The sequence below is a fragment of the Elephantulus edwardii genome, unplaced genomic scaffold (assembly GCF_000299155.1).
Source record: "Elephantulus edwardii isolate Elephantulus edwardi_28Jun2011 unplaced genomic scaffold, EleEdw1.0 scaffold00031, whole genome shotgun sequence".
NCBI lineage: Eukaryota > Metazoa > Chordata > Mammalia > Macroscelidea > Macroscelididae > Elephantulus > Elephantulus edwardii.
Genome location: NW_006399781.1, coordinates 7,737,034 through 7,754,506, shown reverse-complemented (window position 1 = coordinate 7,754,506; position 17,473 = coordinate 7,737,034). Strand labels below are relative to the sequence as shown.

Genomic DNA, 17,473 nt, shown 5'->3' with positions numbered 1-17,473 from the left:
CTGATTGACTTGTTAAGTTGGGGTTGGATGAGGAGAGGTAGGACGGTGTAGACGGCCCCTCCTCAGAGGCCCTGTCTACCCAACTACCTTTGCCTGTGGCTCTAGTGTGTGACCCACAGAGCATGCTCAAGACTCTGCCCCTGCTTCACTGTCCTCTCTAATAAATACCATGAACAGTAAAAAAAATGGAGTTCTGATACATGCTATGACATGGATGAACTTTGAAAACATTAGGCTAAGTGAAATAAACCAGTCACATAAAGAAAAATATTGTATAATTCTACTTCCATGATATTTCTGTAAAAAGCAGATTCATGGAGTCAGAAATTCGTTTATAGGCTACCAGGATTGGAGGAAGGTAAAAATGGAGAGTTTCTGTGTAATGGGTATGCACCTTCTGTCTGGAGTGATGAAAACGTTTTGGAAATGTTGATAATGGTCATACAACATTGTGAATGCAGTGGATACTGCTAAAATGTGCATTAAAGTAGTAGATTCCGTTATATGATTTTACTATAATAAAATTGAAGAAAAAGTAAGTTAATACAATCGGAAGTTGAAGAGAAATATAGTCTTCAGATTAAGGAAGCTGTTTCTCTGCTTGATTTGTTAATAACTTCAAGAATATTGTGCCCAGCTTGAGGCTTGTGTTTTCTGTATAAGGACTGTTAAGCTAAGTCCTATCCGGAGGGGTGTCAACCCATGGATTGGGCTGCTAGTTGCCTTTACAATAGAACAAAGGAAGGCTAAATAGCCTGTGCAAAGGATGTCACTGAGAGAGTGACCACTGATGGTCCCTCTGGCTCTCAGAATCTATAGTTTTATGATCTGAGAGTTGCTATATTTATCTGTATGTATCAATCTAAAAAGAGCAGTTTTGTTCATTATAGACATAAACAAGGTATAGAGTAAATTTTAAATTCGTAAGTTTGATTTTTTTAAAATTCGTGGCATATAAATTAGGACTGAAGATAGTTCCCAATGTCATGGACAGTGGAAATGCATTCAAGGTCAGTGCATGCACAGCCTTCTCAGAATAATTACTTTTATGCTTAAAAACTGATTTGCAAATACTGCATCAAGTTAATTGCCATTCCTCTTCGTTACTCCATGGTCTTTACTACTCTGTCGTGACTGTTTAGGGAACTCTAGTGGTAAGGAGCTGTGCTGTCAACCCAAAGGTTCATAGTTCAAATCCACCAGCCACTCCTCAGGAGAAAAGCTGGGCAGTCTCCTTCCGTGTGGTTTACTACGTCTAAAAACCCACTGGAGGGTCAGCTTTGAATCGGTTCCAACTCAGTGGCACATAACAACAATGTTACCGATATTTAAGAAACATCGTTCTACTTTCCAAAATTGTATTTCACCCATCTTCTTCCAACCATCTTTATAACTTTTTTAATGGATGCATCCATCTCAGTACCAACACACAGAAGCTGTGTTTGTTCCCTATGTCCTCCACTGCTGTCAGTGATCTACCCTGTAATTCCCAAGCAGAAAATAAGCAACACTGAAGAAAACAAATAGATTGCTGGTAGCAGGTACAATTGAGGTGCTTATTACCTCCACACATTTGAAAAACAAAAAGTTGCCAGAATTTGCCAGAAGCAGATGGTGATCATTGTCTTGATAATGGAGTGACTTTGTTAAGGAAGCCTTGTGGTGGTGGTGGGAAGGCGGTGCATAGCCAACTGAAAGGCAGGAGGGTCAAACCACCCATTGCTTTGAGGGAGAAAAATGGGCAGTCTCCTCCTGTGTGACTTACCACCTTTGAAAACTTGCTGGAGGGTCAGCTTTGGGTCAGTTCTGATTCAGCAGCACACAACCACCCACCCACTTTTTGTTGGATTCTGATTTGATTCTTTTAAAAAGCTACGCATGTGTACCAGTGCTTATTTCTTTACTGGTCATGAGTGATAGCTCTGTTACCTTCGTTTTTGCATCAGAGGTGCTAAAGGGTTGTTTCAAACCATCTATGTGAGGGGACAGGCCGGGGGATGAAAAGAAAACCTTCTGTGTGGCTAGAGACCTACAGAGTCCCATTTAGTGGCAAGTGAGCCATATCCCAAGCTTTTCTTGCACCTTACCTTGAAATTGGCATGCTTTTCCTTTTAGAAATCCGAGAGGAGGAACGGCGGATATTGGAAAAGGCTGGATACTTTCAGAGCATCACTGTTGGCGTAGCTCCCATTGTGGTGGTGATCGCCAGCGTGGTGACCTTCTCAGTCCACATGACCCTGGGCTTTGATCTGACAGCAGCACAGGTCAGTGGACTCCCAGGCCTGGGCCCCGTGGTGCAAACACCACATGGAGATGGCCTAGCCCTCCCTTTAATGGATTTGGAGGTTCTGCTCAAATTAGCAGGAATTTTTCCGTTCATGTGATTACATCACAAAAAAGAAATGATGAGGCAGGATTTAGCCTTTATGTACCAATAACGTACTAATTGTTTTTAGCCAGTCTTTAATTCTGAAAATACAGATCATCTTTTAGTTCAGATTTATTGAGAATTTTCTAAGTCTTGTGTAAAATATTTGTTGTTGTTGTTAAGTGCCATCGAGTCGTGGATGACTCATAGTGACCCTATGAACAAAAGACCTGAACAATTGTATAACTTTCATTGTTTCTTCAAGTTCATAGCGTTTCTGGAGACAATCTATTTTGGAAGTGGATGCCACTCTTGCTTCCAAGCTTGTTTTATTTGAGAGCTCCACCAAACACTGTCCACCAGGGTAACCATTATCACATTTGATGCATCAGTGTCACAGTGTTTAGCATCACAGCAACCATGAGTTACCTCTGTACAGTAAATGGACAGACCAAGGCTATACCACTTAGAAGAATGTTTGACCAAAACAAAACCAGACCTGAGGGTTTAAAGTGGGATTAAAATTACACACCTTTAACTTGATAGCATAACTTTCTATCCACCAGGCCCACAGAGCTCTCTCTATGTTGGTGGTGGTGTTGTTAAGTGCCGTCGAGTCATAGACATCTCATAAACATTTTTAAAATAATTAGCTGATAATTAATGAATTTGACAGTCCAGCTACAGCTTTCCTTAACCCTGAAAGCAAGCATACAATAACTCACTATTTTAGTTGCAGAACCTATTATGATACCGTTTGCTCCTTGTTTTTATTTTTCAGGCTTTCACAGTGGTGACAGTCTTCAATTCTATGACTTTTGCTTTGAAAGTGACACCGTTCTCAGTAAAATCCCTCTCGGAAGCGTCAGTTGCTGTTGACCGCTTCAAGGTAAGTGGCTCCTTCCCCGGGTCAGGCACAGCCCTGGCAGAGCTAACCCTGCCTCTGTCCTGATGGCCTCACGAGGACGACTGCCTTTTGTTTGATTTGTCCTTAAACTTTCAGCAGTTTAGTAAGAAAAGGGGGGACAGACCAGGAAATAGAATTACAGAACAAAACTAGTTCCCTTTTTATAAAATACCCTTGTAGATAGCAATGGGCTTGAGTGTATCAGGGAGGATGAGGACGACACAACATAGGACAAGGGTCAGATCCATGTTCATAGGGTCGCTATCAGCTGTGGTTGACTGGACAGTACCTCACAACAACAACCACCACCCAGGAGTTTGTGTTCCCTGCAAGACAGAGCCCATGCCTGCCTTGAACATGTGTTAAAACTAATTTAAATGTAGACTATCAGGGCTCTGGGGTGACTGCCAGCTGTTCCTCCCTTTTCTCTTTGTGCCTGTCATTTTGACTGGGCTCTCTGCTAAGTCCATCTTCTCTTTTTCCTGTCCTGTGTTTGCCACTTAGGATGCAATGAGGGGAATAGTCATAAAACTAGCTCCTGTTGAGAAGTGCATTTAAGGAAGTATCAGGTGTTTTCCTTGCAGGTGGTTAGGATCACAACCTCTAGAAAAGTACAGATCCATCCAGGGGGGAGCTGGATTTGGGAAGGCGGATAGAGATAGGTGCCAGCAAATGGCTAATACTCTTAGAAATAAAACAGAGAAACTCAAGGGGCACCACCTGTGTGGGCTGGAATTTCTCATGACCAACGCCGACTTGAATTCACTCCTGCTGATCCTTCCTTAGCAAGTGGGACCAACATAGCAGCTCTTCTGGATCCTTACAGGGGAGTCCAGGTTTTGGAGGGAGTAATATGCTCACCTGACAGGTTCAGAATGCTAACTCGGTTTTCCTTTTAAAAGATATGCAGAATGACTTCCCAGAATTTATATATAATCTACTTATTTACAGTAAGGAGCCCTGGTGACAGAGTAGATAATTTATCAGTGGTTTGGATCCACCAGCTGCCCCAGGGGAATAAGGGGGTTAGTGCCCTCCCATAAATGTTCACAGTCTCAGAAACTTGATGGAGTCCTGATTGAATCCATGGCAGAGCGTTTGTCTACACTTAACCAGGTGGAAAGTTAGTCATGAGTCCTATTCCATATTCCTCATCGCCCTTTCCCACAAGTGCCTGGCTACTAGGAGGCCAAGAAGCAGCGTCATAGAAGAAGAGGTGGTCTAGCTGTAACCAGAGCTTTGTCTTACTGACTCCCAACGTCCAGTTATTAAAAGAAGATAGAAGATGTTTTGGTCAGAAATCTTGTCATCTCCTTGTCCCATGTCCCTGTTTTTGGCCTTTTTGTTTCTATATCTTTGTTGGTGAATGGAGTTTGTGTTTGAGGGATGGAGGACAAAGAACTCCTTGCTGTCCAGTAGGACCAAATCACAGCTGACCAACCCTCCAGTGGGTTTTCAGAAACTGTCAACTACATGGGAGGAGATTGCCCATCTTTCTCTCAAGGAGCACTGGTGGACTTGAACCACACACCTGAGTTTGGCAGCACAACGCTTTACCAACTAGGCCACTAGAACTCTCTGAAAGAGTAAGAGTGTAGATTTACTCTCCCCTTGTGCCTTGAGGTCTCTCTTCTTCTCTTCACCTCTTAGAACAGGATTATATTTGCAGGTAATAGTGCACGTCAAAGCTCCTTCCTCTGTCCAGGAAGTGTCAGAGTTAATAACGGCAGCAAAATCACCGACAGCTCTATTATATGCCCCCTGAGACATCAGTCCTATTCTTGGTCTTCTTAGCAGTATTCTTTTTTTTTTTTTTTAAGTAGATGCTTAGCCCAGCTTAAGTATTATTAATCTCTCACCAGCTCTAAGCACTTGTTTCCTCATTATTTTAGATATTTATTAGCTAGAATGACATTGCCTTTGTTAGATTCTGATGAAAGAAACTATTTATGATTAATATTTCTCAGTTTGTTAAAATAGTCTAACTCAGTCCTGGAAAATCTTCAAGGGAAGACAGCTTTGTAGGGGAGAACAAAACCCCAGTCTGTGAGATTGTGTCTCCCTAAGAAGCAAATACTTTCTTATCCCTTCCTGGGAGATGGAAGAGAGCCTAACAAGGATGGGGAACTGCTTCTTTGATTTCTTTTATGGACTTTGACATTCCGTGAGATGCTGTCTACCCTCTGCCATCTTGTTTTACATGACTTCCTTTATCATTTTTATTTGGAGTTGGGAATCCAATAGCTACAAAAGTCTTTTCTCTATTTGACCTACCCTGGAAGTGGATGTTGCAGAAGAACTTGCTGCTTCCTATGGATAAAGTGTGGAATGGCACAGGATAGGACAGGGTTCAGCTCTGCTGTTCATAGGGTCACTATGGGTCACACTCAGCCCACCGGCACCTGACAACAACTTGTTGATGAGCATGTGAAAAGCCACCTCCAGTGTAGCTTTGCCAGATTTAGCGAATAAGTCAGCACTCCCATTTAAATAACCTTATTTGGCATAATTACACTAAAAAACTCTTGTTGATCTGGAATTCACATTTAATGGGGCCTCTTGTGTCTTATTTCAGACCTCACGCGTGGTCCCTTGTCTGCCCAACGGATGCATTCTGATTTGGTTTTTCCAGTGAATAAAAGCATTATGATCAGGAGCGGCCTGTGGTAGAAAGTTGAAGTGGAGGGTTAATGTGCTACTAAGACTCTGTTATCCTGGCACGTGCAAATCCAGGGAAGCAGAAATTAATTGTTGTGGGGTCCTTCCTTGTCTGCTTCAGCGTCTCAGGACAGTGTGACCTGAAGCTGGAGGCCCCTTGACACTAGTACAGGACTCTAGGGGGACAAGTGGTAGGGGGTGGGGCAGGAAAGGGACAAATGAACAAAGCACAATGTAAGAATTTGTTAAGACCTCGGTCTTTAGTCTTTTACTAATGCTTTATGGAGAGAAGTGATGAGGATCCTGGCAGTGTACGGTTTTCTGTGTGAAGGTAGTCAGCATTTTAGGCATGTTATTCTTAGCTCAGTCTCTTGGGAAGACTGAGCAGATGAGACTAGCAACAGTTTTCTGAAGGCATGAACTAAACACAAGCTGTATCAGGTGTGGAGACAACCCTAGAAACTGAGACACGTGCCATCCCCCAGAAGGGGGGGCGATTAGGAATGGGTAGGAGACGGCAGAAAGGACAAGGCAAAAAGCAAATTTTAGAATGTAGAATCCAAGGGAAAGGGTTCACTTTTTCTCACTTGTAGTTACATTTCGTAACTCTTGAGAGCTTTTGGATCTCAGTAAATAAGCAAAAAGCTTCTGACACTGCAGGCCATCTTTTCTTTATCATATTCCATAGCTAGCTGGGTAGTGTTCTGTAGGGAAGGTCACTGGTTAGGAGTGCTGTCTGAAGCGAAGTCTTAATAGTAATGTCCTGGTCTGTGGTTTGCTGTAACGATGTTTCACAGCTAATTTCAGAACTCTTCAAACGTTGTATTTTTCTCCCCTCTAATGTAACTCAGTGGGAGTCTAAGAATGGGTGACAAGAAAGATTCTTGTTCTCTTCCTGAGGGATGTTTCTCAGAAAACACTGTGCCCTTTCATGCAGACCCATTCCTTCGGTGGTTAGAATTCTGATGAGTCCCAGGCAGGACTTTGAAGGCAGGACGATTAGTTGGGAAGGTGTACTGTAGTACTTTAGGTAAATGCTTAGCTACCCTTTTCTAACTCTAGTAGTGTAAGATCATCCCAGTAGTATAAGCCTGGTTCCATCTCAGTCAGCCTCTCCCCTGTGGACAGGTACCACCGTGTAGGTGTGGGGTGTGGACAGGCTCTGGGGCTGTGCAGGAGCAGGAAAGAGAAGTGAACGTGGAGTGTGTAGCACAGAGTGTTGAGCATGTTGACAAGGGCCCCGTGCCCCTGAGGGTGTCCCCACACCCCCATGACCCCTTGATGGGCATGAGACTGGGCTGCACTAATGAGCTACCTTTTGCCCTTCAGCTGCCTTCCACTGTGTAGCCTGATGTGTTTTGCTTCGTGAGTGTGCGCCCTAAGCTTGTCTTCCCTGGTCTTGATCCAGTGTCTCATCTTTGCACCTCTCTCACAACTCCTATCAGAGTTTGTTTCTAATGGAAGAGGTTCACATGATAAAGAAAAAACCAGCCAGCCCTCACATCAAGATAGAGATGAAAAATGCCACCTTGGCATGGGACTCCTCCCACTCCAGTATCCAGAACTCGCCTAAGCTGACCCCCAAAATGAAAAAAGACAAGAGGGCTGCCAGGGGCAAGAAAGAGAAGGGGAGGCAGCTGCAGCGCACTGAGCTCCAGGCGGTGCTGGCCGAGCAGAAAGGCCACCTCCTGCTGGACAGTGACGAGCGGCCGAGTCCCGACGAGGAAGAGGGCAGACACATCCACCTGGGGAACCTGCGCCTGCAGAGGACGCTGTACAGCATCGACCTGGAAATCGAAGAGGTAACCTGCCTGCCTCCAACCCCACCTCACCCGGCTACTGGGCACCCCCTGTCCAGATCCTGGGGCCCTTGTGGAGAGACCAGATGTGTGTTGTTCTTCTAAGTCTGTGAGTGACTTATGCTCTGGTGGCTTAGTGGTAAGAACTTGTGCTGCCAACCCAAAGGCATGTGGTTTGGATCCACCAGCTGCTCTGACAGAGAAAAGATGAGCAGTCTCCTCCCATATGCTTATACTGCCTCTGAAAAGAATGGCATAATGTTTAAGTTTCCATTAAAAGGTCAGTTATTCAAACCCAGCTGCTCAACAGCCTTAGAAACTATCTGGGGAAGTTCTTCTCCATCCTGTGGGGTAGTGTGAATGAGGGTTTGACTCAAAGGCAGTGCAGTAGGAATTCTGCCTCCAGAGTCCATGCTCTTTCCACACCCTCACTTTTCACTCATTCCTTCCCTGGGAGACTTGAGCCAACACTGAACAAGGGACTGTTGTGAAATCATCCCTTGTGTTCTTGAAAATGTTTCACATCACCTGTTGAGTTACCATGGTCTTACCTAGGGATATTCAGTTAATCCATGGCTTACTTTTCTACTTGTATATGAGATTGAGATATTCTTTGAGATATTTTGTAGAAAAAGGGAAGCAGTTTTTTTTTTTCAATTGGAAATAATTTCTAGAAAAACATGAAGAAAAAAAACCATAAAATAATTTTTAAGAGTCCCACCACTTCCTTCCAAAATACAAAATAAAAAGCAGATAGGAATGATATTGGACTTTTCTGAAGTGTTAGTAGGATTCTTGTACTTTAATGTATATATTGTTGTTGTGTACAGTTGAGTTGGAACCAACCCACAGCTGACCCCCTTCAGTGTGTTTTCAGAGACACTTAGTCGCGTAGGAGGAGATTGCCCATCCTTCTCCCGCGGAGCAGCTGGTGGCTTCAAACCACCTACCTTTGAGATTGCAGAGCAGCTTCTTACCACTAGGCCACCGGAGCTCGCTTAATGTATAGAGCATTTTTTAGAGGGTTTATACATCTCTTACTTCAGCATGTCCTCACAGAAATTCTCCTGAAGTAGGTAGCTACCAAGTGAGAAACTGAGGTAAGTGACTGGTTGGGTCAGCAGGTGACAGTTTCCGGATGGATGCGTTCCTCCCCAAAGAAATGTAGTGCGTCTAGAATGAGGTCAGCGTCCTCGGGATGATTTTCCCCTCTCTTGTCTTTTGTCCAGGGGAAGCTGGTTGGAATCTGTGGCAGTGTGGGAAGTGGAAAGACTTCTCTCATTTCAGCTATTTTGGGCCAGGTAAAATTTTTATTATTATTATTATTATTATTACCTGCTTCTTTTTCCAAACTCCAGTTAGCAAAAATATCAGGAAGATGAGCTCATTTCTTGAAGAAAGTCAGGATAGGTGGAAAGAAAATGAATCCTCATCTGCATTGTGTTGCCCGCCCTTTAACTGTGCTATGTCTGGAGAGGGATCAGCGGATCCCTGGTGACTGATCACTGAGACCCGGCTGGGGCCGGGTGTTTTATTCTTTTATCTAGCCATGTGTAATCCAACCTACGTGTGGGGAGATGTCAGAGTTAAAAGATGAAACCATGTACCCTTGAGGGGTTCATGTCTACTCAGGCACAGCCCAAGGGAGTGAGTAACAACTCCAGAGAGGGGTCCAGTGGAGGGCTCCCCATGCTGAGAGCTAGGGACAGAGGCAAGAATCACCTAAGACAGATTATTTTTCATTATGTGTTTGCACTAAATAACTGGAGAGGAGGGGGAAGATACTTACAGCTGCTTTTACATGTGGCTCAAACCACTGTGACTTAGATGGTTGAGGTGAGGATAAATGTGAGCTTGTTTTGCCTTCTGATGGGTGAATACATCCATATCGAACAAATGGGGATGCAGAGAGTGTGGGAAAGGTATTTGATATTATTCTGGTTAGGGATTCTTCCTTTGTCTTGTTCTGCACCTGCTGTCACAGCTGGTAGTTGTGACCCTCCTTGAGGGCAGTGGTACCCAAGGTGACCTGAAGGCGTTGCATTCGGGTTCTCTAGAGGCAGACCCCACCACATCTCCTTTATAGGACTCGTCATCTTCAGTCATGGGGACCAGCATTGATTGGCCATTTTAAAAAGAAAGGGGGGAAAACCCCACCCAAAACCTTTCTAGATTATTTCTGATAATCAGCCAGACTTGAGGGTAAGTGATAAGAGAGTGAGCGAGATTAGGGGAAGGGAAGAGGACAGTGCTGCTCAGCTCAACAATCTGACAGGATGGATACTTCTTTTCTCGAGGCTTCAAGATCAGGCTGAAAACTAGCACCTGAATGGAGCTTTGCTTCTATATTAATTCGTGTTGAGATGTTGGTCCACTTGCTTTCGGGCTTAACCCTCCAAGAGCGTGTTGCTGGGTTGGATGTTTGTGCAGTGGCAACCAGGAAGGCTGAAATTGTACCACACACCGTGGCTGGGGCTTGGACATTTTGAAACCAATGTCAGTCTTTGCCAGTTTGTGGGAGGTTCCATGCTGCTGTGCTCTGTCCTGTGACAGCTGCTCCTCGGTGTGAATTCACTCTGTGTTAAGTGTTCAAGAGGATAAGCTTGTGTGTGCAAGTACTACACACTGATTCATGAAACTTGGTTTCTAAGTTATAGATCACATCCCTAACCCAAGACCACCATGAACCATGAAGGAGGAAACAGTGGTTCACATGAGTTGTCAGGACTGAAAACTCAGGTGGAAGCCCGTGGCTCCCCCTGCAGGCCTTTGTGTTGGGGTGGAGCCCATTGTCATTGCATGGATCCTACATCGTGTTAGTTGATGTCTAACCTTGTGGGTTTTATCCTCTGCAGTCCTCATTTCACAGAAGCAGCCGGTCTGGCCAACAACCTGGATTAATTCTGTCGATAAGTTGGCCTGCCCTCCTTTTAGGCAGCTCTCAGCTCTAAATCCTTGCAACATCATTCCAAAAGCATGAATCGTCCCTTAGGAAGAAAAGATTTCAAGTAAACGGGCTGCTGAACAAAGCTTATGTTCATTTATGCCGTAGCTTATGCCAGGCTCTCATCACACATACGCAAGGAGAACTTTGATATTTTTTTTTCTTTATCTATAGTTGCTATGTTTCTCTTTAGAACAAAATTGAGGTCTGGATTTGGGTCCAGAAAATATCCATGGATATTGTCAAAACTGTAGGCTCCACTGTAGGATGTGGGGGCTCCATTGATGTAAGGTGATGACGGAGAGTCGCGATGCCGCTGGGTGGTGTCTCTCTCTCCTCAGATGACACTTCTGGAGGGCAGCATTGCTGTGAGTGGCACCTTTGCGTACGTGGCCCAGCAGGCCTGGATCCTTAACGCCTCGCTAAGAGACAACATCCTTTTTGGGAAGGACTATGATGAAGACAGGTGAGCAGTGTTTGGTTTCTGTCAGACTTGCCATCTTGGGCACATGAGATGCAAGGCAGCCCATAGCCACAGGCACTACTTCCACCTTGTCCCTGATGCTGAAGCCTCTTTGTGTCCTTCAGATACAACACTGTGCTGAACAATTGCTGCCTGAGGCCTGACCTGGCCATTCTTCCCAACAGTGACCTCACCGAGGTACAGGCCTTTGTCCCGGGGCAGGGGTGGGGGGCAGCACATTTAGCAGAAAGGATGCTGGGAGGTGGGTGGCAGGGCTGTGCCCAGGGCCCTCCGAGGAGTATCATACATGCTTTCTTAAAGAACTCACATAAGAAGTTTTCTTTTCATTACTATTTTATATCAAGAAAGCATCTGTTCCCCCAAAACATGTGCACAATTTCACAATCCAGGTTGTTGGCCTGACTAGCTGTTCTATTCTGGTCAAGAATATTAACACTGTTTTATGAATATGCATATGTCATGTGGATTTTAGATAAAATCCTGTTTGGCATTAATATTTTTTATTTTATTCGTTTTTCAAACAACAAGGTCAAGTATGTGCATGTTTCGTCCCTGAATTTCATTCCGGTAGCCTCCTTCCTTACATACAATCCGTGGGGAACTCTCTGACATTAGAAAGAAAGAAGCCATCTTTCTCTGGTGCTCTGCCCTGCAACAGTTTCCAAAGGCGTACCTTTGGAACTAATTTGTGCTCTTCAGCATTGAAGCTTGTCTCCTATAAGCTGCCCCGAGGGTCTCTCCCTTATTTAGTGAACAGTTTAATGAGTTCAGAAGTTCTTTGATATAGTCCCCAGATCAGTAGCATCAGAATTACCTGTAAATGTGCTGTAAATCCTTTCTTTGGCCCTTCTGTTCCAGGCACACTGGGTCAGAAACTCTGGGAGTGAGTGGGAGGGAGGAAGGAACAGTAGCATGTTTTCACAAGCCCTGGAGATCATTCTAATGCACATAAAGTTGGGAAAAAAAATCTCTGAATTAATGGAATAGTTTCTTTAACAGATGAGATTTTTAAAATACAGAAACAGTTTCTATTTGACAGTTGATTTAGTCTGTCCTTCAGTAAACATTTATCTGGCATGTATTTACCTCAGCTTGTTGCTTAGAATATAAAGGATAGAACAGTAACGGACACCCCCAAGGAGTTTAAGAGAGGAGACACACAGATAATGGGTACCAAACAGTGAGATATCTGCAAAGGAATGCCTTTTCATTTCAGTGTTAATAGGGAAGAGGTCAGGGGAGGCTTCACAGAGGAGATGATGTCCGAACTGAGCAGACACAGAATGGAAGATGGCCACGTACTTGGGTGTGGTCCCTCTCACACACACCATTGGACATGGCTTGGATCCCCAGGGTGTCCAGGGAGGTTGTGCATTGGAGGCTGAGAACTGCTAGGGAAGCCAGGTGGTGAAGAGCCTTCATTGTCGAGGCCCCATCCTTCAGAACATGAAAGATTCTTGAAGAGTTTCAACAAGGGTGGCGTGTGTTCTGAGAAGATGTCCCCCCACCCCCACCCCGCCCCACTGTGTGGAGAATGGATTAGAAGCAAGCAGTGGGACTTAGTGGCAAGGCCAGATGTGGGACTAGTTGGTAACCAGATTGTTGGGGGCAGTGGGGTGGGTTGTCTGGACTGGCTCCCACAGTTCTTGAGTGGGCCCTGGGAGGATCTCAGTCACAATTTATCCAGGTTGGGAATTTGAGATTGTGCATGTTTTGGGGGATAAGCCTGACAGCTTCACTGTGCTCTCTTGGCTTCTGTAGATTGGCGAGCGAGGAGCCAACCTGAGTGGTGGGCAGCGCCAGAGGATCAGCCTTGCCCGAGCTTTGTACAGTGACAGGAGCATCTACATCCTGGACGACCCCCTCAGTGCCTTAGATGCCCACGTGGGCAACCACATCTTCAACAGTGCTATCCGGAAGCACCTCAAGTCCAAGACAGTTCTGTTTGTTACCCATCAGTTACAGGTATGGTACTTTCTCCCCTAGGCCACCCGCTATGGCTATGGCTTGAAAAGCCCATAAGGGGAAGGTGGGCTTATTCCAGGGACTCCCTTGGGCCTCCAAGATTCTTGGATTCAAGAGTGTCTTTTCCTCAGCACATAGCTTCTTGGCTCCTCATGTTGGTGTACCAGATGGGCCATCTACCTCGGATTCTTGGAGCCTGGTAGCTTCTGCATGTAAATCAGCAATAAAAGGGCTGAGAAGAACAGGAAGAAAATGGGGTTTGAGTATGTAGTGGTTTGGAAAGCATCCTGTTAGCATCTCTGTGCAAGTGGGAACTGTTTTGGGAAAACAAGCTTCTCTCCCCTCTGTCGTCCCATGACAAGCAGCCACTTTGGAGAGCAGCTCAAGGGGGTTGCCATCTGTTTGCATATGTTGTCAAGTTTGGAGGGCTAATTCCCTGTTCTGTCACAGAAAGTCTGTAATTATGTGCACTTCTCAACGCAGTGAAAGTATATGGCATTTGGTGCATTTCCTCAGCTGATTCCTGACAGAATTCCGAGGGCACCACTTTTTGAACTAACGCCACAAGGCATAATAAGAAGGCAGGCATTCTTGGTCTTAGCACCACTGACACTTTGGACTGGATAATTCTCGGTTGTGAAGGAATCTGTCCTGTGCATTATAGGATCTTTAGCAGCATCCTTGGCCTCTATCCACTAGAGCAAATTGTGCCCACCCCCAAGTTTGGGCAACCCCAGATGTCTCCAGATTTGACTCCATGTTCTTGGGAGGAGGCTAACTCTCTCCACTTGAGAACCACTGAGCTGATAATTAAGGTATGGGAATTTTAATGTCTGTGCACAAAAACATCACCGTGTCTTCCCTGCTTTGTCTCTAGTACCTGGTGGACTGTGATGAAGTGATCTTCATGAAAGAAGGCTGTATTACCGAAAGAGGGACCCATGAGGAACTGATGACTTTAAACGGCGACTATGCCGCCATTTTTAATAACCTGTTGTTAGGAGAGACTCCTCCAGTGGAGGTAAGACTTAGTGGTACTTGTGTTCATCTCCTCCTTTCATAACTGGTAGAAAGAGACATTTTTTTCCCCCTTCTTGCCATCCTGCCCTCATATTAAACTCTATTGTGTCACCTGAGGTCCCAGGAGTGCACATAACCTGGGCTAAAAGCTATTAATTGGATACTAGGTCATTTTTAAATCTGAAAGGGATGAAAGCTGAAAGTTATTGAGACCTTTTCTGGGATTTTTATTTCACTCTTTGGGTTTGACTCATTTTGTTTCATTTGAGGCACAGACCACTGTCTGTGACTGATGGGTTTTAGGCCTCTTGCTAGAAATCAGCCACTCCAGTGTTGTCAGTTACTTGTGCAGGGACACCATTGGACTCAGTGTGCCCAATGGAGGGAGCTTCCTTTCAGGATGACGCTTAGCTTTTCTCAAGTTTGGTGTCTTTTCCTCAAAGCAAAGGTGTTTTTGGTCTAATGGACAATATTAGCTTTAACAATTAGAAAGGAAATTTAGGGTCAGCTTATGTTAAGGAGAATCTATTTGGATAAGGAGGATAAGGAATGTTAGGAAATCGGACATGTGGAAATTGCTGTGTTGGTGCATATGGTGATGTGTACTTAACAACAGTAAAACATTTTTTTAAAAAACTGAAGATAGTTTCTTGAAAGCAAAAACCAACATTATCTTAGTAATTGTGCCCAACCTTTTCAAAAGTAGGGATTGTACCTTGAATATATTATATTAAATATAATTTTCTTTATCTAGTAAGTGATTAAAAAATAATTTTTCAAAACTGGCTACTACTGCTGACCACTCTGAAAGGGATCGTAATAGAAAACCTCTGCTGAGTAAGAGAAAAATGTAGAGCATGACTCAGAATGGTAAAAAAAGATCAGGCTTACTGATCTGGTAAGACTGGAAGACTTTGAGATGAGTCTGTCAAACCTGGAAACTAAGTCACCCCTGTGATTCAACTTCCAGCCAGACAGTAGGCCTGTAAAGTGACCAGTAACACCTTAGGACAGTCAACCGTACAAGATCAAAAGTAATAACCTTAGAACAGTCAACCGTACAGATCAAAAGGGCAACATTTGCTCAGGGACACAGCTTAGAGGCCAAGAAGAGATAAGAAAGAAGAACAAAGGGAAATAAAAGGAAGAGATGGGATGAGTGCTGGTGCAGTATAGGAATTGTATGTAACCTGTGTTACAAAAAAGAATATGTATGATTGTTGAATGAAAAACCAAGTGATCGGCTGTGTATAGATTAGTGATATGAGGGGTCAGAGATGGAAGGAAAAGCAGTGGCTCAGCCTTGATGCTTTGGACAAGTTGGAGTGATGAGAACAGAGTAAAGGCCACTCTATTGGCAGTTAAGAAGGTCTTTAGCAACTTTGAGAACAGTGTCAGTCAAAAAAAGGGGTAGGAATTGGATATCAAAGTTTTAAGGACTCAAGAAAATAGAATACTTGCGTGTGGGCGGCACTTTTGAGAAGCTGGAGGTGTGTCTTTTCAATAATAGTAGCCACATCAGTTGATGATGGGTTTTTAATTAGTTATGTGGACAAATTACAAATTTGCCAAGATAACCAAGTCATGACTGGAGACATATTATTATTATTATTTATTAATTTCCTTCAATATTATCAGATTAATTCAAAAAAGGAAACCAGTGGTTCACAGAAGAAATCCCAAGACAAGGGTCCTAAGGCTGGATCGGTAAAGAAGGACAAAGCCGTGAAACCAGAGGAAGGTAAAGGTCTTTTCTGAGATTTCAGATCGGTCATTAGAGTTTATCAGGAATTATGCTATCTACAGATTCAGTGCTGCCCAGTAGTAGCACTATGTTCCCGAGGACACAGAATTGTTATGTAATAACAGGAGACTGGGAGTCGCCTTCTGTTTGCGTTTAAAGGCTAGGACTGTAAGTATAACCTTTAATCCTGGATTTTCTCCTGATTGTACACAGGGCAGGGAGAAGGTGTACATAATGAGAGCTGAGTCATCTTGAGTCAGGACAGATTGAATAGAAGGGAGAGGTACCGTTTTCCTCCCAGTGACTCACCTCTGCTCTTTAAAAGTTGGCCCCAATCAAAGCAGAGGTGTTACAGCTCCAGAATTCCCATGTCCTCGACAGGCCAGAACTATGTCTGCATAGGCTCATCATGACGTGACTGGAGCCAGGACTTCAGGGGAGAGTTCCAGCAGGCTGCCTTCTACTGCCCATATCCAGAGTCATTGGTCTTTTTTTTTTTTTTCCCCCGGTTAATTTACTTTATCAACATAAAACTTGGATGATAGAGAAATTATTTGGAACATCTTGGACACATTCGCTTTTGAGAAGGTTAGGCTGCCTGTCCATTTACTCCTGCAGAAAAGGGGAGAGAGGAGTGCCCTCCTGCTTGAAATGTCCCTTCCTGTTGAGTCACTCCTCACCCAGCTGTGTCCAGAGCTGTGCCTGGGCTGACCATTGCTTTAGGGTGGGCTTGTTCTAACCTCGTTGTTCTTAAAGCTAGAAGCCAACTCTTGATATTAGGTGTAAATCATTCTGATTAACTACTCCCTGCCTCTTTTCTTCATTCAAAAAACAAAACAAAAACACCCTAAGATGAGATTTTTAATTCAAGTGTGATTGATCCTTCTGACTCACTGGCAATGAGTTGTTCATGGTAGACTTTTTTTTATAAGGACACTTCACCCATATTAGAGACCTCTCCAAAGTACTGAAGAGCAATGAAGTCATGATCTTTGCAGGCCATGGTCTTTGCAGTCACTTGCTATGCATCAGAGAGCTGGACAATGACTAGGGATGATAGAAAGAGAATTGATGCGTTTGAGCTGTGGTGTTGGAGAAGAATGTTGACTATTCAATGGACTGCTAAGAGAGCGAACAGGTTCAGCCTGGAGAGGGTGAAACCAGGTTGCTGTTTGGAGGCAAGGATTCTGAAACTTTGTCTTACATACTTTGGGCATATTGTAAGGAGGGACCAGTCCTTGGAGAGGGATGTTATGCTTGGGAGGGTAGAGAGGAAGACCTTGATGAAATGGATTGATTCAAGTGACTAGGGTAATGGGTATAGATGTGTCAGAGACAATAAGGTTGGCACAGGATAGATCAGGCTTTAGGGCTGTTGTACATAGGGTTGCTATGAGTCACAGACGACTCGATGACACATAATACCACCAACACCCAGATTAAAAAGCAAACACAATACAGAAGGTAGAGAGATCAGTTCCTGCTGCAGTGTTTAAAATATGGAATATCCTTTTTTTAATTTTAATTTTTATTGATTTTCATATAATAATACCTTTACAGTATATTTCATTCATACAAATTTTT

General features: G+C 44.1%; 1 protein-coding gene across 2 annotated transcripts in view; it reads left to right on the top strand.

Moving 5' to 3' along the window:
- The window catches only part of ABCC5 (ATP-binding cassette, sub-family C (CFTR/MRP), member 5), a 102,047-nt gene that overhangs the window by 31,924 nt on the left and 52,650 nt on the right, over positions 1-17,473 (top strand). For both annotated transcript variants that reach the window (XM_006884059.1, XM_006884060.1), the window contains exons 8-16: positions 2,116-2,264; positions 3,150-3,257; positions 7,379-7,735; positions 8,962-9,033; positions 11,018-11,142; positions 11,265-11,337; positions 12,922-13,125; positions 14,003-14,146; positions 15,784-15,886. In XM_006884059.1, coding sequence (XP_006884121.1) covers positions 2,116-2,264; positions 3,150-3,257; positions 7,379-7,735; positions 8,962-9,033; positions 11,018-11,142; positions 11,265-11,337; positions 12,922-13,125; positions 14,003-14,146; positions 15,784-15,886 — 1,335 coding nt within the window. The remainder of the gene's footprint in view (positions 1-2,115; positions 2,265-3,149; positions 3,258-7,378; positions 7,736-8,961; positions 9,034-11,017; positions 11,143-11,264; positions 11,338-12,921; positions 13,126-14,002; positions 14,147-15,783; positions 15,887-17,473) is intronic.